This window comes from Quercus robur, chromosome 7, assembly GCF_932294415.1.
Source record: "Quercus robur chromosome 7, dhQueRobu3.1, whole genome shotgun sequence".
NCBI lineage: Eukaryota > Viridiplantae > Streptophyta > Magnoliopsida > Fagales > Fagaceae > Quercus > Quercus robur.
In genome coordinates, this window is record NC_065540.1 from 22,596,239 (window position 1) to 22,621,922 (window position 25,684).

The 25,684-nt window shown below is 33.7% G+C and overlaps 2 protein-coding genes across 4 annotated transcripts; one reads left to right on the forward strand and one right to left on the reverse strand.

The window, feature by feature from the left end:
* Positions 1 to 56: 56 nt before the first annotated feature.
* LOC126692783 (D-lactate dehydrogenase [cytochrome], mitochondrial-like) lies at positions 57 to 24,401 on the reverse strand. Of its 2 annotated transcripts, none has more exons than XM_050388548.1 (18): positions 24,012 to 24,401; positions 23,780 to 23,882; positions 23,568 to 23,668; positions 20,223 to 20,271; positions 19,590 to 19,682; positions 18,494 to 18,608; positions 17,380 to 17,440; positions 15,267 to 15,303; positions 15,135 to 15,196; positions 14,847 to 14,943; positions 12,890 to 12,964; positions 12,711 to 12,819; positions 9,527 to 9,636; positions 8,392 to 8,454; positions 8,202 to 8,281; positions 7,939 to 8,069; positions 7,621 to 7,664; positions 57 to 134 (listed from the first exon to the last, which is right to left on the reverse strand). In XM_050388548.1, the coding sequence occupies exons 1-18, from the start codon at positions 24,272 to 24,274 to the stop codon at positions 72 to 74; spliced, it is 1,656 nt and encodes a 551-aa protein (XP_050244505.1). In that variant the 5' UTR covers positions 24,275 to 24,401; the 3' UTR covers positions 57 to 71. The 2 variants fall into 2 exon arrangements, with proteins under 2 accessions (XP_050244505.1, XP_050244504.1); XM_050388547.1 differs by lacking the exon at positions 57 to 134 and adding an exon at positions 6,708 to 7,130 and having other exon boundaries at positions 24,012 to 24,400.
* LOC126692785 (uncharacterized) lies at positions 20,497 to 23,050 on the forward strand. 2 transcript variants are annotated; one of them, XM_050388552.1, is made up of 2 exons: positions 20,497 to 21,116; positions 22,211 to 23,050. In XM_050388552.1, the coding sequence occupies exons 1-2, from the start codon at positions 21,049 to 21,051 to the stop codon at positions 22,770 to 22,772; spliced, it is 630 nt and encodes a 209-aa protein (XP_050244509.1). In that variant the 5' UTR covers positions 20,497 to 21,048; the 3' UTR covers positions 22,773 to 23,050. The 2 variants fall into 2 exon arrangements, with proteins under 2 accessions (XP_050244509.1, XP_050244510.1); XM_050388553.1 differs by having other exon boundaries at positions 20,499 to 21,116; positions 22,125 to 23,050.
* Positions 24,402 to 25,684: the final 1,283 nt, after the last annotated feature.

Genomic DNA, 25,684 nt, shown 5'->3' on the forward strand with positions numbered 1-25,684 from the left:
CACCGGTAAGAACTTTCAAGGGTCAATAATGATAACGTGTTCTTATACAAAGAAAGGAGGCTTATAATTCTTTACCTTCTTTTCAAGAGCATATCCAGTTCTAACATGTGCACTGCTTTTATATATACTCCAACCTGCACCAGAGCATTTTAAGAAAGAGACCAAGTAAATGACTTAAATGTTAAATCTCCATTCTGTCTAGATCTTACAATTTGCATAGCAAAATAAGCATTAGGGGTTAACAGCGACATAATTTTTTTTAAATCTTTTTTTTATTAATTCAATAAGTTTAGAATCAGGATTGATGGGTCCATTAGAATGGATGACAAAGTTTAAATTTTAAATTAATCGAACATATATTAGCAAGAAATCTTGGAATAAACGAAAGCAGAGGTTGAAATTGAAGAAAAAAAAGTAGCTTTATTTTTTGTTGTTTATGCAAACTCAGCAAATTGATGATTAAAAAGATGTTAGTACGTATGAAACAAACGCTCCCAAATATTGTTGCCATGCCGTGCGTATTGTGACTAGCTTCAAGTTACTAGCTTCAAGTTAAAGTTTCTAGAAAAAGTTGGAAACGTAGATTTGCTTTGTCACCAGAAGGTGAGCATACATGCTTATTCAAAATTCAAATGGAGAATAAAGTTCGGGTTCTATTTTATGTTATTCCAATTAATTAGACTACGAGATAAAAAAATATTCTATTATAATAAGAATATAATATGTTTTTTTATATTATAATTTGATAGTTGCAATAATAAAAATAGGAATTTGAACTATGGTTTTTCATATAAACAAAAATAAGTAATTTTACTGAATTATAAGACTCTTAACAAAATATAAATAAAACGTTTTTCTCTTATATATATACCCAAAAAAAAAAAAATCAACTTTATAAAACTTGAACATTGTTATCAACAATATGGTGTTAATTTTGATAAAATGTATAATTACATACAAAAATAAAATTCTCAAAATCAAATAATTTTAGTTCCATGTCATATACTTCATTAAAATTGAAGTACAATTAGAATTCAAATTAGTGTATAACTATTGTCTAATTTTGTGTCACTTATCCAATTCTATTTTCTTAATTTTGGTGCCTAGTAACTCATTCATAATATTCAACAAGATGACCACCTTATCATCACTATTGTTGAATGTTTAAGTGCACAAACACGAGTTACTATAAAGAACTACTGGCCAGCCTTAAACCTTGTTAGGAAGTCAGTAAGATGCAAAATTCCAGGTCAGTAAGATGCAAAAAGTAGGAAAAAAGGAAAGAAAAACAAGGTACTCGACTTTGTGAAGCTCGAGTACTATAAAGAAGTACTCGATTTTTATAATATCGAGTACCATATTGCTTTTTTAATTACCCAAATTTCAAGTCAGCAGTGCCACGCTAGTGACTCACCTAGGAACTCGAGTACTATTTAGAACTTGATTTTGAGAAACTCGAATATTAAAAAAGTGGTAGATTGCTAAATATTTCTGAAACAGTACTAGTTTGCCACAAATTTTGCCAAAACATGGTATTTGGCTATTTTTACCTTGGTTTGAGACTTTAAGTAATTCACATTAGCATTCCAAGCATTACATGTTGGGAACACATATCTTAACTATCATATTTTTAGCAGTTATCTCCTAAATTTTGTATTTATCACCTTTTTAATATGATAATCAATTATTTATATATTATGTTAATGGTAATATAAAGCCAAAAACTTTTATATATATGACAGAGATGAGAGATATATATATATCATTCTTAGTTTCTTAATCATCCACTCTTTTCTTTTTTTCGATAGATTACTCATCCAGTCTTTAATTTTGCATTATGTAAGGTCAAACAAACAGCATTTCATACTTCATAGTATTTAAATTTTTGCTCCTAAGTCTGCATTCCTCCAGCCACCTCACTTTGCCACCATCTTCAACTACCCATTCATTTTGCCTCTCGGAATCTTTCTCCAAATCTTTTTAATTTTATTTTTTATCTTCAACTTTTAAATATTTTAAATAGTAACAGGTCTGAGATGTGAGACTAAATAGAAACAACTGAAAAGAGTTGTCGGATTTATAATCAATTTGTGGCAGGAGTAGGTAAAGAAAACCTAGATTTCCGCAAGGTGCTCTCTCCCATTTTCTTCTAAAATAGTACTAACTTGGCCAAATCAAGAATTATAACCAAAAAAAAGAAAGTAAAATGCTATTTTGGTCCCCAAATTTATCAAAAGTTTAGTTTTCATCCCAAAACTTTAAGAAGTTCATTTTTCATCCCTAAACTATTAAAGTTCATCTTTCATCCCTAAAATATTGAAAAATGTTTTATTTATGTCTTTAAATTTTACCAAAAGTTTGTTTTTCATCCTTAAACTGTTGAAAAAAGTTTTTTTTTCATCCCGATTTTTGTCTTGAAACTATTGAAAAAATTCTTTACAAAGTTTAGGAATTAAAAAAGAATTTTTTAAAGTTTAGGGACAAAAAACAAACTTTTAGCTAATTTAGAAACCAAAATAGTATTTTACCCAAAAAAAAAAAAAAAAATAGTGAGTACGTAACATAATGAACATAACGGTTCTCGGGTCCAGCGTTCTCGCGTTCAACGAACTGCTGAACATATCCATCATCTGCCGTACCAAAAAGTCTGAAAAATCCAAGAAATGCGGTACATTGACCGAAAGCAAGGAGATCGTCTACAATTTTTGTAGTAAAATCCTTCCCGGAGTCAAAGTTGCTGTTGTTTGGTTTGGGAAGGATTTTATTGCTAAAGCATAGGCAATCTCACTGCCTTCAGTCAATGCACTACGGATTGGGCATTTACAGGATGTTTCAAAATTTTTGGTACGGCGGATGGCGATGTGTTCAACTAGTTGCAGACACGCGAGAATGCTGTGATGCAGGTTAGGCAATCTTGTGTAAGTAGCCCATGCTTATTGAGGTTGTTCTGAGATATGCCTTTATGATGTTCATTATCTTGTGTACTTACTATTTAGAAGAAGATAGGAGAGGACACCCGGCAGATATCTTGGTAACATCTATTTATTCGAAGGCAAGAGCGTAGGGTCAAATCTACAAGCTTAACATTGGTATGGAAACCAGAAACACCTCCAACAAGAAAACCAAAATACATTCTTCTTCTAGAAATCAAAACAAATCCTAAACACAATCTTTAGTTTTCCTTCTTTCTTTATTCATTTATTTATTTAAAGCAGTGGGGGAAAGTAAGAGCAAATCCAATTCTGCATATCAAGGATCAATGGTTACTTGGGGGTGGCTTCTGCATATACTAACATACCTTCAAAAAATGTATGTATCAACATTGTTTGCTAAATATGAAAAGATTTACAGCTAAAAAAGTAGAGCTACTACCTGACAGCTAAAGAACTAGAGCAACGTGTAGCACACATACACCAATAGTTGCACCATACTCTGTTAGTAATTTTTTTAAGTATATGGAAATCTAAAATTGCAAAAATGACTTTAAAACACAAGTAATACAACAGGTGCATTTATTGAAAAATGAAGTATATTAGAACATACTAGAGAGTTACTATCACCCTAAATTGGTCATAAATGATACGGAAAAACTAAAAGCAGAGAATTATATTCACAAAATGGGCTGTTTAAGCATTTTTGTATAAAATTTTAACCTTTTAATTGACAACATCAAGCACCTAGCCCAATTTTACAATTTTAAGTAGCTTCTCAGATATAGTAGAGCTTTTAGAAGCAAAATACTTAAGCTATGTGGTGTCACAATATTGAAGACTTTATGGTTCAACAATAACAATCATGTTAGCTTATTAGGCTGTTAGTATGCCACTAGGTTAGTATTGCTAAGAATGTATTACTTGCCTCCTTGGTTCAGCCTTAAGTTGAGATTTATAATAACTAAATTATTGCAATACTTCAAATATCTTTTTTATTATTCTAGAAAGAATAATAAAAAAAAAAAAAAAGACCTAATGTAGCCAATTCCAAGGAATTCAAATATCACTTTGTAATTCTATACAGAAATTACATAGGAGGAAAGATAAAGATTGCTTGAAAATTTTCTATTATGTAATAAAGCAACTTAGCTTTACCATTTTCTTGCCATTTCTGGAAGCAATACCAGTGTAAAGCCTATTTCCCCAGCATGTCAAGTAGGACACCGCCAAAGTTTATACGAATCAACACAATCCAATTAAATATCATTTACTAGAAAAATTGTTTTGTTGGACATTTAATGCATTTCAGTTTCTAACAAGATGCTTTCATTTGATATTGATACAAACCCATCGGTAGAACTCACTCTCGCAAACCAGCTTATATGGGAAGGTTGCCCAAAACATATGGTCAAACTTACACTTAAAACATATGGGACACTAGGATCATAACATACCACCACACTCTGCAATCGACATCTATGATAGCTCACTCTATCAACACTGACTTGATAGTAGCCCTTTCTCTTTTTTAGTGACTCCACTCACCTATCAGTTATTCAATGACTTAATAAGACATTTTAATCTAGCTTTTAGGTCACCCCTCCGAGATCCAACCACAAAGCCACAACTCATTTGATCCCATACTCAATGAGATACGTTGGATTACTCGACATGATGGTTGGCTCTGATACTAAGCTGATACGACCCCCACCACAACCACGTGCTACACCTCTATAAATAGCCTTTAACTGAAGCATACAAGGCAATCCTAATTTGTAAAGATAAAACATCATCAACTCTTATCCTATTCCAACTCCTAAATAAGGATGGCAATGGCTAATGCGGGATTGGATCATGGGTGTCTTGTGACCCCATCCCCACCTTGTCTCCTCTTTAGGATGAGAAAAACCTACTTGGGACAAAAGCGCAGTAGGTTAGGTTTGGGATGGGTTGGAAATATTTTACTAATCCTAACGAGAGTAATGAAGATAAAGATGAAATGTAAAGAAAAAATGTAATTGTAAGAGTTAAAAAAAAAAAAAAAAAACAAGAGAAACAAATATTTTAGAAATTGTAACATAATATGTATAGAATATAAATTATAACTAGTATATGAGTTTGTATTGGTCAAGAAATAGTTTTACATAATAATTTTTTAGCGATTTTTATGTAACATAGAAGACTAAAGAAAATTTGGTGTGAAAAGTAATAAATAAAGTAAAATAAAAAAGTAATTGAAGCTTCTTGCCATTTTTTCTTTACGGTAGACTTTCTTTCCTTTTGTTAGCAAAGTGAGAAAAAAAAAAAAAGATAAATTATATGTTTTCCCCCCTAAAAATAGTTTTAGCTTGCTTGACCTGCAGTTAGGACTGTAAATGAACCAAGCCAATTATGAACAACTCGAGCTCGGCTTAATAAAAAGCTCGTTCATGTTTGTTTGTTTATAAATAAGTCAAGTTTAAACCTTAGTTTTAGGTTCGTTTAATAAACAAGCTGAGCCCAAACAAAAATATTTATTCACAAACAAGCTCTTGAGCTATATGACTTGATACAAAACAAATTCAAGTATAGACTCATTTATAATTATATATATATTAGCTAAATATACTCATTACACATATCTTAACAATGACATGGCTAACATGGGACCACTATCCATTACCTCAATTTTTTTTTTTTTCCTTTTTAGACTTTAGTTACATTTAAAAATAAATTAATTAATTTAGTGAACCACATATGATCCTTCCCCATCAATTATCTAATGTAAAGTAATGAAACATGCTAGTATTTTCTTATTACTAATAGTTACTAACAAGTATTTTTTTAATTTTTTGCCAACTAATGTGAATGTAAAAATTGAATTTCGAACAATTGCTAAAACCGTGGACAAGGAAGGATGAATGAATGAATTTAATTATGTAAATTTTTAATTTAAATAATGGCTAATCATAAGTAGAACCAGACATATGATCAAATGGGTATACAATTTTTTTTTTCCTTCTTAATTTTAGAGATTTAAGCATTTGATAATATAATTTTCTTAGATTTCAAGCTCAAAAGCTTAATTTGAGCTTGAGTTTGAATTTGATATTAAGCTTGAGCTTGGCTTGACTAATTAATCAAGCCAAGTCAAGTCCAAGCTTTTTGACTTTCCCACAAGCTCAAGCTCAAACATGATTTTTAGGCTTGTCACGAGCTCAAGCCAAGTTTGAGCTTTTGACTTTTCTTGACAAGCCAAGTTGGAACATGCACAATTCGACAAAGTTCGGCTCGTTTACGGTCCTACCTACAGTCGACATGACTCAATCCAGTGTTTTGGTTAGTCGAGTTCAAGTTGACCCATTTTTCATGGGTCCGAAAAGCCCTTACCTATACCCATTTTTATCTTTTGGGTTTGGACGGGTTAGCAGGTGTGGATTGGAGACCAATTTTGCCAGGAGGTTGGGTTGGATAGGATTTTGGGCAGCTGATTATTTAACTCATAAGACTCAGGCTTGGCTTGAATCTAATCCAACTAATCTGAATCAAGTTCCTTGCTGTACCAAATTCCAGCTACTGAAATACTAATCTAGAGGTCATTTCCATTGTGTGACAAACCTCTCAAGGATAAATCGGAGAGAAAAACCACAAAAAGATAAGTGGACTCAGAATGGCACAAAAATCACTTTACTTCTCTTTCTCATCTCCATCCAAGCAGATGGGGTCTTTCCCTTCAACACGCGCACACAACACACATAAAACTATTCTTCAACATATATTTAAGGTCCAAAGAAGGGAGCAAAATTATTAAAACTAGAAATTTTTAAATTTCCTTTGTCAATACAACAACAACAACCAAAAAAAAAAAAAAAAAACAGAAGAAGAAGAAAGAAATAGCAGGAGAACAAGAGGTACACTATGAAAGGCCTAATGCAATAGCCATTGACCAAGTTCATGACCCATTATTGCCCATAATATACAGTGAAGATTTTATAGCCCTATAGGTACAACATTTGAAATGTATAGATAGGATGTGCACGCATGTGACAAGGTAGGCGTGGACATGCATATTAGTGCGAGCAAAGAAGGGTGAGCTCTTTAGAAACAAATGTGAGGAGGAATAATCTTCCCTGGATTCATAATATTGTTGGGATCTAAAGTAGCTTTTATTCTTTTCATTGTCCTCAAAGCCTCCACTCCAAGTTCTTTCTCAAGATACTGAAAAGAGGAAATGTAAAGAATCCAATCAAAACAGTCTACATTGTCAAATAACACCGAACAGGGCATTTGTCTTTGAATTTGGGTGGCCAATCCCGGTAACTTATGTATACTGAGGTCATCTCAGGATAAAACACCAACCAAAATGAGAAGCATCATAAATATTTTGTCTTGCCATGGTCCTCATAGTGTAAAATTTACCTTCTGAAGGAAGACCAATCTATGTAGCATCAATACTGTAATTTATTAAATTATCATGGTGAAAGCTATCCTTTCTGGATATACTTTCTTAATTAATTGTCCCATTTATCCTAATAACCATGCCATTGGCCAGCTAGGGAAGTGCCAAAGCATGAAATTGAGAGCACACTCATTGTTTTAGATATCAAAATATAGGCATGATACTGAAGTTGATAACCAATGCATTTTAGAAGTTGCCTCTGAGTATTGTATTAAATGGCCTACATGTCTAAAGATTTGAATGAGTTACCTTCACTTTCCCTGTGCCAACACCATGTTCACCAGTACATGTACCTGCTTAGTTGTCAAAGAAACCATTCATTAGCATCACAACTTGCCTTTTCAGGTCATGTTCTAATTTTTCAGAATGGAAACCGCTAAAGATAAAATTAACTTCAGATTACTGCATGTATGCAGAAATACTAGATGAACGTATGAAAGATAAGCACTATGGGATTATGAATCACCACAGACAAAGAGCCTTTATAGAATAATTAATGTTACAGGTAACCATGACATTCGTCGTTAAAAAGGATTCGGTAAGTTTGTTAAAGATTAGAGTGCATACCTTCCATTGACAATGCAGTAAGGACCATAAATTTGTTAAGTCTCTCTGCTTCCCGCCGGTGTTCTTCAATGTTAGGGTCAAACAGAATATTCGTGTGGAAATTTCCATCACCAGCATGAGCAAGAGCCGTGCTGTTAATAGGAACAGAGGCATATGTATTGTGAGAACCAGTCATTTGACTAACCACATTACTACAGGAACACAAAATGCTCTAATTTAACTTATTGTCCAGAAAAAGAGAGAGCCATTCTGAACAGACATACCAGACCAGTGGTGATGCATCCAGCTCTTGTTTGGACCTTGATATCAATTCTGCAAGGTGTGAGAGAGGAACACATACATCCTGCAAAAATCAAAAGTTATAGAACTAAAACAAACAAAAAGCAAAGAGGGTCCTTGAGAGTATAAGGAAGCAATTAAAACTGTAACTAAAATCCCTTGATATCAACTGACCGTACACATTGCCTCAAAATTTGGTTTCATTGCAAAGCAAGCCCATAGTGCCTCCTTCCTTAACTTCATGTCATTAAAACTTTGAGTTAGAAAATATGGAGAATGGCAATGAGAACCATTAGGATAAAACCTCTGAACAGAGAGACCTTATCAAACAGAATAAATAAATGGATCTAACTGAGAATAATTAGGAAAACAAGCTGCAGTTTGAGTTAAAAACCAATATCATACTAATTCAACATAACCATACAGGTCGCTTGGGTTTTGATCTGAGAGTTATGGAAATCAACCTGATCTCTTGTATGTTTTGGTGAGGTTTCAGGTTTGCATTTATGCAACTTAAGAGACATCTAAATGCACTGTGCATGTCCATATATCTATGTGCATGCATGCATGCACTAACAGGTAAAATTGAGCGTAAGATCTATCTATTAAGGGTCTGTTTGGAATGGAAGGGGAGGAAGGGGGAGGTGGCTGGAATTTCCAGCCACCTCCCCCTCTACTCCCCTCTCCTCTCCCTCCATCTCTCCCAATCCAAACATAGGGTAAAGTCAAGTCTCACCTTTATGCGGGTATGTCTCTTCCAAACAAAACAAAGAATACTGTTTTGACATTCCAAAGTATAAAGTAATACTACAGAAAATATAGATGGCAGCCAAAAGCTCAAAATTATATATGAATAATATTCCTTGGAAAGTAATTCTAGTTTTCAACAGTTTCCTTAACTCTCTCTCTCTCTATATATACATTAGCAAGGTCTTACTCTCTGTTGCAAAATTTTATGGATGTAAAGCAGTTGGGAGACAGGGGCACCAATGCATGCTTGAATCTATAATCCACAATTCCTAATAGAAACATTATACATGAAACATTATCTAATTTAGACATAAAATTAAAGCAGTGGAGCAGTGTAGTGTGAGACAGGTTCATGTAAGGAATCGAATGAAACAGCCACAACTTCTATTTGCAGTAAACAGCCAAACTTGTAGTAATACCTGAATTCTGACAATGTATTATTTTGATAAAATAATTAGTTCCATGGTGAGTTTTCTGAAGTATGGGGTTTTATAAGTCAACATGAAGAAAGAGATATAACAAAATGCCACTCACTGAACATCAACTGAGTAACCACTACCTTCCAAAGCTCCTTTTTAGCTTCAGGATCTTCTGCAAAAACAAAATCTGAGCCATTGTGCTCTGCAGCAATCTTCTGAACAATTTGTGTTTGCTCACGTGCATAAGCCTCTAAATAATAGTAATCAAGAAATAAATTAGGAATCAAAAAAAGGTAATGAAGAAGATGGCATAGGTGTAGCTTTCTATGGGAAATGGTGATGCATTTTTCCAGAATAATGAAACAAGGATCATTTTGCTCAGGATAATTTCCTCTTTTTAGGGGGCACTTGTGGGGGGGGGGGGGGGGGGGGGGGTTTGATTTAGAGCCTGTGTCATAATGACAATACTATTTGTTCTTACTAGTGATTACTAACATAAACTAATTACCTCCTGTATAACATCAATTTCTGTAGTTAATACTGATTCAAACACATCAATCATCAAATCATGTTGGTTCTGTGATGCAGTCGTGGATGATTAAATTGATTCAATGACTACTTTGCAAATTTGTCTAACTAAGATTTATTTCATGGAATCCATGTTTGCAGTCCAATTGAAGTAAAGGTCAAATGATTTTAGAGGTCTAGTTATATGTGTCCTAGGGTTGAAACATTTTTTAATATTCATTTATATTGAAAAACTTATGGTCAATTTTATATTAAAACGGAAAATATTGTAATTTACGCAATCTTGTGAATTAAGGGTATTTGATAGTTTAGTTGAGTCTAGAATTTTCTAGGAGATTCTACGTATTTAAGGTAGTATTTCATTGAGTTCAAGTTAGTCTTTTATTAGTCACTACCTTATTAGGTTGTTTAGTTCATTAGTAAAACTACTAGTCCTAAATACAAGAATGAAGCTTATATGTATTTGCGCTCATTGTACTCAAAAAATAGATGAAGTTGATCAGTAAAATATTGGGTGAGAATTGAGGCATGTTGGTTTTATTGTTCTTTTCTTCTCTCTCTCTCTCTCTCAAGGGCACTATTCACAGGACATGTTCACATGCACTATTCACAAATTGTGGAGAAATTCAATTTTCGTTTCCTTTTACCTCTTTTCAACCCTAAATCAAATCTTTTCTCTTTCCTACAAAACCCTTCTTTCTAAACCATTAATCCCTAAATCCTCCTAAACCTTAACCCACCAAAAGCACATGTAGAAAAATTCTCCAATTTGTCCTCTGTCAATTTTGTAACAGAACCAAAATCCTATCACAAGTTCTTTGCTAAAATTTTCTACCAACTGCTTGACGAAATTTCGCATTCAAGATGGTGGTAAAAAATGCAGAACTATTTTCAAAGTCTCAGGCTTTTCTCAAAATTTTGTGGAAACCAAGAAAAATTTAAAACAATTGAATGAAATGGTCTGTTCCATAGAAGCAATGTTAAAAAGATTGTCTACTATGTGACAAACTTTGGATAAGATAGCAGTCACTATTTTGGCAAACATCACAGCTGTTCCCCATCAAAATCTAATATATGCAGCATTGCAAATTTTCTGCCACAACCTCAAGCAAGCATTGGTTTAACGCATCAAGGTGTGACACTAAAAGAGAGAAATCCAGCTTTAAAATTCACCACATGTCGAATTTCAAGAACACCCAAAATAATGCATTTCATAGACAATAAAGACCATAAAGGAGCAAGGTGGGCACGAGGTTGACCGTGGAAAAGTCAGGACCAATGAAGATATGTGTTACTGCTAAGGAGCAATTCAAGATGGATTTAAGTTGTAAAACCTTCTAAGCATTGATTTTATTATTCCATAAGAATTTGATGATATGGTGGTAAAGAAAAATTAATTATCCTCAATGCTTCTTAAGGTGATATAGAATTGGTGCAAGTTTCAAGTTTGAAGGTTCTTATACTTCAACACTATGAAGCTCAAGGTCAAGTTTTTTTTTTTTTTTTTTTTTTTTTTTTTTTTTTTTTTTTTTTTTTTTTTTTTTTCCACTGGGGGAGAATGATGCAATCATCAAAGATTAATTTGTTTAGCCCATGTGAGCTATCCAATTGACATAAAAGTTGTGGGATTTTAAAGGTCTAATTACTTATGTCCTGGGGTTAAAACAGTTTTTAAATTTGGGTTTTTAAAAGATTTCTGGTTGATTTTGTATTCAAAAGGGCAAACCGTAATTTTTTTTGCAACCCAGCGAATTAAGGGAATTTTGGTTGTTTAGTTGAGTCTAGAATTTTCTAGGAGATCCTATGTATCTTAAGTTTTATTTTCTTTGAGTCCAAGTTAGCCTTTTATTGGTTAGAGAAAATTGCACTGACCTCCCCCCTTGTTTCAAATTGTACATAAATCTCCCTTGTTAAAAAAACTACACCCATCTCCCCTACAGCTTAACACCGTTAGATTCTATTACAGATTGAAAAATTTATGCTTTCACCCTCACTTCCAAATAAAATTTCTATTTTACCCTCCCAACCCACCATCACCATTCTATTCTTCTTTTTTGCTCTACTTTCCTTTCTTTTGAATATCTAGCAATCCAATTTATATGGTTTTGTGATTTCTGGCAGCTTTCTGGGTGACATTGTGACAAAATGTTCCAAGTAATTTATAGGGGACGTAAGTGTACTTTATTTTGAAAAGTAAGGGAGGTCAATGTAATTTTAGTAAACCTTAGGAGAGGTCATTTTTCCCTATTAGTCATAACCTTATTAGGTTTTTAGTCTACTAGTCAAGCAAGGAGTTCTTAATACTACTAGTACAAGAATGAGTCCTTGTATATAATTGTGCCAAATGAGCTCAATAAAGTAGATGGAGTTGATCAATACAATATTTGTGTTTGCATATTGAGGCACGTTGACCTTATTGTTATTTTCCTCCTTTCTCTCTCTCTCTTTGATATTCCATCACTACTCACGAGTATTGTTCATGCATAGAATTCAAAGATTGTGGAGAAATTTGATTTCCATTTATCGTTACCTCTTTTCAACCCTAAATAAAATCTTTTCTCTTCCCTACAAGACCCTTCTTATTAAACCCTAGATCCACAAATCCTCCTAAACCTTAACCCACCACAAGTACAAGTAGACAAATTCTAAAATTGTCTTAATATTAAGGAAAGGCTTCCAGGTGTACAATTAGTAAGTGCAGCAAGCTAAATGATAAAGGTTGTTTCAATTTGAAATTGCATTTAGCCAAAAATAAATAAAAACAGAAAATATTGAGAGAACAAGGATCCCATTTACCTGTCCCTATAAACTCAAACATTAAAGTTGGAATTTCAGGCAAATCTTTTCCATTTGCAATATTGATAGCCTTCACTTGAACCTCATCCATTAGCTCCACCCTTGACACCTAACAATTATAAAAAGAATATTTATGAAGGAATTGATAATTAGAACAAAATTTGCAGCTAAAGACCCACCTGTATACCAGACTTCATCGTGGCTATAGCAACATCTGCTGCATCCTTAATTGAAGGGAAATTACACATTGCAACCTGCAATATTGTTGAATTCAAATTGCATATAAGCAAAGCATTAATATTGTCAAATTATCTATTGTCCCAAAAACTTAATGATGTAGGAGGTAGTGAGAAGACAAATTTCCTATATTTTATGTATCAGGGACAATTTTGTAATTTCCTAATATTCTAGAATGAGCTGTGCTTATAATCTATTGAGTCTTACTTTAGTTCTATTTTAAGCTTGGTTATTTAGTTTGGGTTTATTAGTAAAGCCTAAGGAGTCCAAGTCCAAGTCTTATTAGAGTTTTAAGAAATCCTAGTTCAACTAGGATTAGGTATTAGTCTTCTATATAAAGAGTTGTAGTATTTTCTATTGAGTTGATTATTAATGAATGTTTTCAGAATTTAAGAGCTATGCTTTCTTTTATGGCTTGTGTGATGCAACCTTCTCCGAGATGTGATGCTAAGGAACCCTAGGTGTGATGCTTAGGAAGTCTAGGCATGATTTCTAGAATTTATCTATTTTCTTTAATTTTACTATTCACGATCACTGATCACGGATCAGGAACAACCACCGAAACCTTGATTGTTTTCCTTTGTTTCATCCCCAAACCCTACTAATCCTTGTCCCATTTGGAAACCCTATTATCCCTCTTGTTTTCTAGCCTATTCCCCACCAAAACCTAACCCTAATTCTTCAAAACCCAAGCTATACCAGATCTGCCCCTGGTTTTCTAAATCAGATTTTTGTTGTTCCCCCTTGTCCTATGTCACTTAACATTAAGAAATGGTGAATTTAGTCACTTAACCATAATTCTAACACTCCTTCTAACATGTGCGCTTAAACTTCCCCTTAATAAATGGGAGGCCCAACACATGAGAATTTAACATTTTAAATGGGAGATAGAGTGAAGACAAGGATCGAAATCAAGATCTCCTGCTTTAATACTATATTAAATTACCGATTGTCCCAAAATCTTAAGCTATTGGGATATGGTAAATTTAATCATTTAACCACATACTTCTAACAAATATAAAACCAAAGGAGTTAATATAGATTGCAAGAATAAATAACTAATAGAATCTCCTGTGCAAAAAAATAAAAAAAGAATATAAGAATAACAATATCATATAGAAGTTGTATAAAGAAAGATGCCAATGTTCATTCAAACAAAGATTTTCTATATTTAAATGGAAGAAGATATTTTAATTTACCCTAGAAATGACAAACCCGGATAAACCTCAATCAACCATACTAACTACCACATGACAGAATTATCACTAGTGAGTACTTGTTTATAGCCATTAAGAACACTTCAAACACAGGTGCTTGCAGTAGCTATTGAGAATATGCTAAAGAACACAAGCAAATGTTTTGATGATTATCTTATACCAAATTTGTAGAAACAGCGTGGCAAGAACCACAGTGTTTTACAGTGAAAAAATGTGAGACAAACCTCTAAAGATGTTGAGACAACCAAGAGATCTTCTCTGACATCATTAAACTAGTTTGATCACTTTTAAATACCATCAATTCTGTGATGGTTCAAATTCTCATAAAATGCAATTTCTTTTTAGCGTAAGCTTTTTTCTAAGATTTCATGTATTCCTCATCCTTCAGCTTATTTCATGGAAATAGGAAACATGAGAAGATGGCAATTAAGTTTAAAACCCACAAGTCGATAAGTCTCCACACAAGCCCTGGGCTTAATATGGCAAGGATCAGAAATAACTTTAAGATACGTTCAAATGAGAAATAATAATAAGATTCAAATATATATCTTATCATGGCTGCGTAACGAGACAACTATATAATCAAGATTTAAATCCAACCATCACAAGACAAGAACAATAGTAGCAAAGTAGAAATAATTTTAAGAGGAAAAACCTTCAGAAAAAGAAAAGGTCAAAGTACCACTGAATGCTGTGGAATTTTCTGAAGCCGAAGAGTGACTTCTGTTATTACACCCAGAGTTCCTTCACTTCCAATCACCAAGCGGGTCAGATCATACCTAAAATATACAACTTTTACAACGTTAACAGCATGCCTGGTTAACAGTTGCATTTTTATCCCACCAACTTCCTCATTTATTTTTTGAAACTACTACTCAAAACAAAAACAACAAAAAATAAGGGAAAAAAAAGATAATCAGAGAAAAGAAAATATATCAAATCATAGATTGACATAGATAAGAGAACAAACCCTGCAGCACTCTTTCGAGCACGAGATGCCGTCTTGATAATATCTCCATTGGCAAGAACTACCTGGAACAAAAACAACATAAGAAATACAGCTTTTGGGAGCTGAATTAGACATCAGAATTTTATAACAAACCTTGAGACTGATGACATTATCACGCATGGTTCCATACCTACATGTTAAAAATAGAATCATTAGATCCAATATTAAATTAGACCACTGAAATTATTTCTAGAATATATTTTTATTTATGTTATTTAGACAAAATTTAATGTAGATAGAGAAGCATCTAGGTTACCAGAATAAATTTTACAATTAAAATTCAAGTTTACAAAGACAAAAGATAAGAAAGGTAAATAAAAAGATTCTAATCGCCAAATGGTTATGCACCAGATTGCTAAACTTGATTGATCCTTTAGACAGATAATAAGAATGAACTGATAGAAGTAGATGCATGTTTATTAAGTGGACCCATTACCAACAGTGGCCACTCCTGGACCTACTAAAAGACAGAAAATATATTATTCTTTAAAAAGGCAAATAAGTAATGCATAATGCTTTGATCATAGACTGTTATATGAGAGTCGCCTACAATTTTGAGATTATACATCCATCACTGCCAAAAGATAAGAAAACATAGAGGAAAGGATCCAGTATCCACAAATTACTGTCAGCATTGGACAGGGTGAAACAACTCAAGTCTTGAATCAAAGAGTTACAAAAGTAAATAATAAAACCAAATTACATGGCAAGCATCCCACAGAAAGTATGATAATCTATTAAGAAAAAAAGAGCATATCCTTTAGAACCAAGTTATATGGTATTCTGTACAAATATTAATCACATATAGAATAATACTTTCTAGTGGAGCTAGGTCTGCACTTGGTTGCCAACTTTAATTCCCCAGATTGTGTGGATTTGTGTGTGTGAAGGTGTTGCAGGGGCATGTTAAGTACCACTTCAAGCATGTACTAGGTTGATCTGGCTAAACAAGCAATTATGGAGAGCTTCAATTATGACTAGTACTTTTGCAATATAGCACAGATGTTAGCTCTTGCCCCAGCTCATGACAAATGACATCACAACCATGTTGTACAACCAAGTGGCTCAGAGGCACTACAAGGCAATGCACTAATGAGGACATTGAAGATTTAAATGGAAGGAGATTGTAAAGCTCCCTATTATGCGGATTTGTGTATATTTAGAGTCTAAATCTATCATGCAGGCATGTGCTAAGTCCTATATCAAACATGTAGTAGGTTGATTTGGGATATATAAGAGATTACAATGAGTTTCAATAGTGAATAGCCCTTTTGAGGTATAGCGTAGATATGACTAATGCTTTCCTCAAGTTTTGACACTGGCACACTTGAATGATTTCATTAAGAAAGACCATTAGGTTTTCGATAATAATGGAAAATGGCCTACATAGTCCTTGTAGGGTCAGATCTACACACTTAACACTAGCATTGAATCCAAAAACACTTCCAGCAAGAAAGCAAAATTATTTTTCTTTCAAGGGATAGTACGAACAAATCCAATTCAACATAAAAAAAACTTGATCAATTGTCAAAGGTTTCTTCTTTTTGCTCACATAGGGGTGTTTTTTTTTTTTTTTTGAGGGGGGGGGGGGGGGGGGGAAGGAGGAAGGAGTCTTCACCCATTGTTATAAGATTAAGAGTTTCCTTGGTTCAAAATATGAGTAGAGGGGAACACTAAGGTCTATGAAGCATGGACACGGACACGACACGACACATGACGTGACACAAGACACGGCTATGTGTCAATTCTTAAAAAATTAGGACACGACTCAGTGGGAATACTATATATATGTGTGTGTGTGTGTGTATATATATAAAATTAAAGGAATTCTTTTTCGGTATTTTACTACCAAGATAATGTCATAATGAGGATATGCATGCAAGAGTTTCCTTATGTGTTGACACTGACACAGCAGGGCTTTTGAAGTGTCTGTGCTACTTAGACTAAGGTTCAAAATCTAGTAGACACTCTTATAGAAATATTTGCAGTTTAAAACTTAAACAAGCATATTCAAGCAAATGGTACTACTAAGATTGAGAAAATGAAAACAAGTATAAAAATGTTACACCATCAAGTGATCAAATTTTTGAATCTTTACTAGGGCAACACTTGCATATATTAACATACATTTTCTTTTCAAAAAAATGTAAGTATCAATATTATCTGCTAATATGAAAATTTACAATTGAGAAAGAATAGCTACTACCTCACAGCTAATGAACCAGAACACCGGGTTGCACACATACCCCCAATGGTTGCACCAGGCCCTGTTAGTCAAGAAGTTTTAAGCATATGAAAATCCAAATTACAAAATCACTTGAGAACACAACTAAACACACCAGGTGCATTTATTGAAAAATGAAGTTTATCAGAGTGACTTTCACACTACACTGGTCATAAATGATATGGAAAAACTAAAAGCAGAGAATTCTTTTCACAAAATGGGCTGTTTAAGCTTTTTACGCATAAAATGGTAATCTTCTAAGCGGTAACACCAAGAACCTGCCCAAATTTCACAGTTTTAAGTAGCATCTCTGATATAACAGAGCTTCTAAAAGCATAATACTTAAGCTAGGTGGTGCCATAATACCAAAGACTTTATGGTTCAACAATAAGAGTCATGTTAGTTTACTAGGTTATTAGTATGTTATTAGGCTATTAGTATTTCTTTTTAGTTTAAATTAGGCTAATTGTATCCTCATTTTAAGTACTAAGAATGTACTACTTGCCTCCTTGGTTCAGCCTTAAGTCCAGATTTATAATAACTTAATTGCTGCTATACTTCAAATGTCTTTTTAATTATTCTAGAAAGATTCAAATATAAGACCTAACATAGCCAAGATATCACATTGTAATTCTATACAAAAAGGAGAAAAGCTAGATGCTCATAAATATTGCATGAAATTTTCTATTATGTTATAAAGAAACTTATCTTTATCATTTTCTTGCAATTTCAAACTCACAATTTTCAATGTATGCCAAATACCATTTCAGGAAGCAATGCCAATGTGAAGACTCTTTCCACAGGATGTCAAGTAGGATACCACCAAAGTTATATACGAATTAGCACAAACCTACTAAATAGCATTTACTAGAGGAATGTTTTGTAGGACTTGCAATTTATCTCAGCTTCTGACAGAATGATTTCATTCAACAGCACATTCAAAATGCGCAGTTCTAAGGCATACACATTTGACATACTATAACACTATCTTGATGTGAAAAATTTCAGTTAGCATTTCAACTATGAGTTGAAAGAAAAATGCACCCCAGATATCTATTATTGAAAACATTAGAAGAATGGTGCATCATAAACTAACCTGGATCAAGGGGAAAGAATAGACCATAAGGCTCCAGGTATTCATTCAGCTCCATCCATCCAATCCCAGGTTCAACAACCACATCCATGTCCTCAATATGTAACGCTTTAATACTCTACATTTGAACAAATAATGCAATAATAACCAAAAACCATGACACAATACAAACTACTCATTTTTCAACAAGATAAGAAAGATACAATACTAGAGTATGCATTTAATTTTAAACTGAAGGAATTGACATCAAAGGAAGACAAAATATGCTCCAGACTCCACAGAGTGAATTTTTTTTAATATCAGTAGACCCATTATCCATTCAAAAACGTTCATGATAAATGCAGTGTCGGCTCTACCTAAGAATGAATTCTATTAAGTAATATGTACATTCATACATACATATATTTACACACAAGATAAGGCAGGCAGTTCATGATGGTAGCAAAAGTAGGCAGCAGGACCAAAGAAGACAGTTGAGGCTGATCTGCCTCATTTTATTTAAAATATAAGAAGGTACACCTCTTGCATAATTCTCAAACAAAGTTGTAAGCAAAGAAAAATATTAGTTCTTTACCCATAGATATAAGAAACAGAATCGTGAAAATTAAGGCTAATTACATTTTTTTTACTTGCATGGTGAGTTTGATTTGCCAACATGTGGTTTCACAAGTGACACTTTACCCAATTCAGACCCGCCCCATTAGCATATTTAAAATTATGTCAATAAATATAACAGTCCAACCAAAAATTTAAAACACAAACACATAAGTAGGTAAAGTGCCTTCTTTTAAACCACGTGTAGATAAAGAGGCACTTTTCTAAATCATAGGTGGGTGAACTGTCACATTTTTTCGAAGACTGATCTGCATGTGCAAGTTCTGACAGAAAATTGACCTAGACCTCAAGTTGAAATTTTTTTTTTTTTTTTTTTTTTTTAACCACAAGTTGTTCAACTAAACTCAGCGCATACTGGTTCCCAAAATGTAATTAACCCTAAAAAAATGTAAGTTACAGTTCTAAATAAAGTGAAGTTTTAATTTCATAAAACAAAAGCTCAGGAAAGCCTACTCTTATAAAATACAAAAAGATCAGTACATACATTCATCATCGACATGTCAATGCAAACACCTCCATTTGGAGACAAGATGTGACCCTCAAGTGATGTAGCTCCACCATATGGTACAATTGGGACCTGCTTGTGAATGAAAAGCAAACAACTTTGGTACTTTCTTGAAAAGGTTAATATTATTTTTCATGAACTAGCAAGCGAACAATCTATATCATCAACTGTGGATCTATTTATTAGTAAATTTCCTATTTTTACAGTACGCAAGAGAAATTCTAGCCACTATATTTTTAGTTCCACATTCCCAAAACTTTACTAGCTATTAAGCTCTATCCTTCCTTTATTGGTATGTTAGACATGCACCCTATGGGATCTTGAACTCAAGACCTCGCCTAGGAAGTATAGACACTTCATTTAGAGTGTCATACCCGTGTCGTACTGGTGTCATACCGGCAATTTCATGTTATAATTTTTTAGAAATTGCTCGTGCTACTGTATCGTACCCGTGTCTATGTCCATGCATCCTAGGACCTCTCCCTCAACCTTGCACTCACAAGGGGAGGAAGTGCCATATGAGCTAAAACATGTTGGCCCATTAAGCTCTATCTTCAAAAGAAATGCATGTAAGGCATCATTATCAATTTAAAGATGAGGAAAAATTCAGACCTTATGCGTGTCACATGATTTAACTATCTTGGAAACTTCATCCTCCGACCTGCAATTTATAATTTGGCCACGCTGTGAGAAAGCTACAAAATTATAATACTTAGTTCAAAAAGAACAAATAGCATCTTTTTTGACAATGTTTCCCAGTGTCACGTATACATAGTATGTGATGCGGGAGACACAAAAAGTTTATTATTCATTATTATTTATGTTTATAAGTCAATTGTATTTTTATGTTTTAGGTCCTATTAGTTTTAATGCTGACTCTTAGTAGTTTCTCTGCTTAGTACTGACTCCAGGCAAGACTTAAATGCTTACTTTTAGGCCATGTTTCTTTATTTTATTATTGTTTCAATTTTGTTTTGGTTGTCCTGCATCAATTTTGATATAAGAGCAAACACCGATCTGTTTGAAGCATCAGCACAGTCAATCCAAAACCAAAAAATAAAAAAAAGTTGAACCACCGTCACAACCCAATAGGAAATCCCAATCACCGTTGCTTTTTACCACCACTAGAAGACCCCACAAAAAATATCCTGCCAGCACCACCACCATATCGACACCATTGACAATTTGACACAAACATCCCAATCACTCCAATACCCCAACCCCACGGCCACGGATCCAAGTTGCAACCACGAAGACAGAGAATTTCTATCACCGCTGACCCTGGTTGATCAATTTTTGGTCTTCCTCGCGCGCCGGAGATCCACCTCCATCGGTTCTCGCTTGCCGCCGTGACTACCGCTATACAGACTCGCAAGCCCCAGTTGCAGCGACTCACCGCCAGCAGCTTCGATCCCTTCCATCCTTGTCTCGCGCTGCCATGACCATCACTTGCTCGCCGACGTGCCGTAGCAAGTCCACCAGCAACCCCTCCACCCCATCTAAAAGGTAATTTGTCCCCTAGAATTTTTTTTGTCTTAACTTTTACTCAAGCACACTTGTTTCTAGGGGTAGGGTGTGCAAAAACCTGCCAACCCGCCAAATCCAATTTGATTCAACCCAACCCGACGGGTTGAGTCGGTTTTTAGAAGAAACAGCTCAGTTGGATAATTAATGTATATTTTGTTTATCAATTTAGATAGCAAGTGTGATATATATATTTTTTTTGCTCAATTTAATAACAATAGTAGTAAAAAAAGAGTTCAACTCATGGGTTTAATTCGACCCGACCCGATCCGATCCGACCCATATGGATTGGGTTGAACTTTTTTAACCCACCATGATTAGTTGAATCAAAAAACTCCTCAACCCAACCGGACTCATGTATTCTACTGCTTGATTCTAAAATGCTCTTGGCAGTTTTTGTTTCCCTTGAGAACTACATTAACCCACCATTTCCTGACACGATACCCAAAAAAAAAAAGTATTTCAGAAGCTCAAACTTGTCATCTAACCCAGCCTATTCAGTTCAATTAAAACCATAGGTCCCACCTCCACTTCAACCCAGCATTTATCTGACCCAACTACCCCATAAAAAAAAATGCCCACAATATGATCAGCCTAGTAAACATCACTCCATAAGATTCTTGTTCATTGGGTTATTATGGCAATATCTGAATCACTTTATTTTGACGGTTGTAAAACTAATTCACGGGATTTTGTCTACTGAATGAATGGGATGGAGCAATTCTTTGAGTAAGCAAATTTTGTAGATAACAAAAAGGTTAGATATACAAAGTTGAAATTAAAAGGTGGAGAACAAATGCTTTGGAAGAATCTTGAATATTTCTGCTATCTAAATTATGAACCTACCATTAGTCTGTGGGAAGATACGAAAGAAAAACTTTGTAATGAGTATTTATCACCATACCTTCGAGTTAAGTATCTATCACAATCTCAGTGTGATACTTTTCAAGTTAAAGCAAATAGGATTCTCATCCCATTTCATGTTCTCAGCACACTTTTGAACAATCTATCAAGGAATTATCTATCAAGGAATTAAAGGAATTATCTGTAAAGCTTATGAAAGATGTTCAAGACAGGATTGCTCAGATGAAGCAAAAGAAGATTCAAACCGATTCAATTGGGAAACCAAGGATACTTGATCACAATGAACTTATTGCTGCCCCAATAGAAGACAACATTGATGATGATATCTTGGTCGTGGAGAATCCTCCAGCAATACCAAAGCCTAATGTTGACACAGACGTACATGCCTCGACAAGTGTTACTTTAACATGCATGCAAGGAAATGAATCTATTGAAGAGCAGCAAGGTGAAGAGATAGTGTCTAAAGAGAGTATTGTGTTAGAGGGTGCACATGATGTGATATTGGAAGCTAATGAATCTGCTTTTGATCAATCTTCCATGGTGCATGAAGACAAACAGTTTGCTAAAGTGGAGAAAGTGGATAACACAGTGCTTCCAATGGTTCAAGATAAGATTATGTTGATTCCACACATTGATTTTGTTATTCCAGAAGCGTTTGACATGGTGGAATTCAAGGTTTTTCTTTTCTCTATACTCCTTAAGGTGATTCCAAACTTGAAGCAAGTGTTACTTGTCAACATCCTAATCCTTCAATGCTTTAGAACTCGAGGTTGAGTTTTCTCCAACTAGAGGAGAATGATGCGGGAGACACAAGAAGTTTATTATTTAGTATTATTTATGTTTGCAAATCAATTGTATTTTTATATTTTAGGTCCTATTAGTTTATTGGGCTATTAGTCTTTTAATTTGGAAGTAAGGTTATTTTTGTAATAAGACAATTAGGGTTTCCTAGCCAATTAGAATTAGAGTTTAGCAATTCTTTATAAGCAACCTATTGTACTCCTTGAAGAAGTAGTTGATATTTTGATGAATGAAAAAATGGTCATTTGGTCTTTCTTTGGTCTGGTGCTGACTCCAGGTCCACCCTAGGTGCAGACTCTAGGTCCACCCTAGGTACTGACTCCTAGTAGTTTCCTCGCTTGGTGCTGACTCTAAGCAAGGCCTAGGTGTTGACTCCTAGGTCATATTTCTTTATTTTATTGTTGTTTCAATTTTGTTCTGGTTGTACTACGTCAGTATGCAAACACCTGTGACATATTTTCTAGTCATATTAAAATATCTCACACAGGAAACTCATAAAATTTAAGCAAAAGTTCACACACATGGTATAAGGAGGGACATGATTAACTTTCATGTGATCGAACTTCTATTCCTTAATCCTTATTACACAAGTACCATCATACCATGGCTTTCACTATCCAACCAATATTTCATTGCCATACAAGCACATCAAACCTGAATTGCATGACCACAAAAATTGCCACATCTTGCTGTTAAAATTGCAAAAATGAACATCACATCTGATGTAGCTAGAAATAGTAAACCAAATGGTGAATATATAAGTCTCACCTAGGAAAAACAATGACATCAGGAATATTGACTGCTTTGTGAAAGCTGTTTTGTGGTTTTCCATGGATATACCTCTCATCATAATCCATAGTCATGTTATCCTGCCCAAATAATATAGTATCATTAACCAACCACACACAACAATTAACTAAATTTTCAAAGATTCTCAGCAATCAATGATTCAATATAGAAGAAACAATGATATATAATACTTGACAGATAGCCTTCAATTCATCAATAAGCTTTTGAGGAAGTTCCTTGTGAAAACCCTTCACCACAAACTCAGTGCTACCTTTGCCCACAATGCTGACACCTCTGTTTATAAAAAGAAAAAAAAAATCAAAACCCATTATCAACTAAAACCTTGTTTTCCTAACCAATCAAGAATATATATATATATATATATATATATATATATATATTTCAAATATGAGAGAAACCCACCTGGCAGAATCGAGATTAGAAGCATCACAGAATGAAGGGTTAGATTGGGATTGAAGGGCAAGTGATCCAGCTGAGAGTGCGACAGCAAGGGCCGCAGGAAGCAAAGCTAGCGATGGGTTTTTTGAGGTATGGGAGTGAAAGATAGGCGTGGTGGTGTGTGGTTTTGGAGTTTTGAGATTGTGGAAATGTGAGGTTTGAAGATTGGAGTAGAAGAAGCTCTTTGATGAGGAACGTAGACGAGATAACCAGTAAGAGAAAGCCATTGTTTTTTTCTTTTCTGGTTTTTTTTTTTTTTTTTTACCAAACCAAACAGAGGAAGATTCTGACACGACTCAACTGGAATTCAGCTATTTATTTTTTAGTTCAATCCTAGGTTCAGCTGCACTGTTAATGCATGATAGATATACATTGGGCGTATAATGATTAATAATGAATAATAAAACGCAGCTTTATCTCCTTCCCTTGAAAATGCATGTTCAACTAAGCGTTCTTTATTTAGCAAAAAAAGCTAAGCTAGTTCTTTATTTAGCAAAAGAAATTAAGCTAGTTCTTTAATTAAACCAATCAAGTGAAAAAGTCAATATCTCTATGATTGAACAAATTTTTTATTTTTTTATTTTTTAAAAGACCCTTTCTGTGATTATATATTTTATAATTTTATAAAATGCTCATTTTTATTGTATTTTTTCATAAAATTTATTAAGAAAAAATTAAATCAACAGCTTTTAAGGTTTTATGAAATGACACTCACTAAAATTATGGACTAAAGGACACTTGCCTTAGAGCTTTGTATAAATGCAACAATAAATCCAATGGTCATTATATCTTTTTTAAGTGAACGACATCTCTTAAAATTTCCAACAAACATCGAACAAAATTATACAATATTCTAATAATACAATAGTGTCATACTTCCTCCTCTTATATAAATCATGAGAAAATACTATTAATAATGTGAGAAAATTATATAATCTATATACATACATCCATATAATAACTAATAGTCGAAATATTTGACTTTTTGTTAACCACTCCTTATTGTGCCACATGACCACAAAAATTAATGCCACACTCACATTTTTAAACACCCCAAAAAAAAGTGCCATTTCGGTTTAGTAGTTTATGTGAATTGTTCAATGCTATTCTTAATGCAGTTGATTTTTCAATTGCCTTATTTAAAAATATGACGTTTTGTTTTAGTAGTTACAAAATATCAAACAAACGGTTCTTTCTGATCTCTTTTATTATCTACTAGCCTTTAAGCATGCGTTCACGTGCGTGCTTATAGGCTTTTCTATTTTTTGATTAAATTTTAATAATTTGCATATATTATAAATTGAGATTACTATTTTTTTCAATTACAAAAATATCTAGGAGTGTGATGAGTGTCATGCATTTGTACCAAATATTAAAATTATTAACCTTTCTCCACGCATAACACTCATCACACACTTAGGTATTTTTGTAATTGAAAAAAATAGTAATCCCAATTTATAATATATGCAAATTATTAAAATTTACTCAAAAAATAAAAAAGCCTCTAAGCACACGTGTGAACATGTGCTTAGAGGCTAGGTTTTTTTTTTTTTTTTTTTTTTTTTTTTTTAAATCATAAAAGGTAGCCACTTAATCATAATATGTAGCCATTAAGTACGCATCCATAACAAAAGTTT

Coding starts and splice junctions, on each gene's coding strand:
- LOC126692785 (XM_050388552.1), top strand. CDS start 21,049: ATGACCATCACTTGCTCGCCGACGTGCCGTAGCAAGTCCACCAGCAAC. Junction 21,117..22,210: donor CCCTCCACCCCATCTAAAAG/GTAATTTGTCCC, acceptor TGTTCAAGACAG/GATTGCTCAGATGAAGCAAA.
- LOC126692783 (XM_050388547.1), bottom strand. CDS start 24,274: ATGGCTTTCTCTTACTGGTTATCTCGTCTACGTTCCTCATCAAAGAGC. Junction 15,304..17,379: donor TCTGGTTCATTAGCTGTGAG/GTAGTAGCTATT, acceptor TTTAACATGTAG/GTATGGAACCATGCGTGATA. Junction 15,197..15,266: donor ATAATGTCATCAGTCTCAAG/GTTTGTTATAAA, acceptor TTTTTGTTCCAG/GTAGTTCTTGCCAATGGAGA.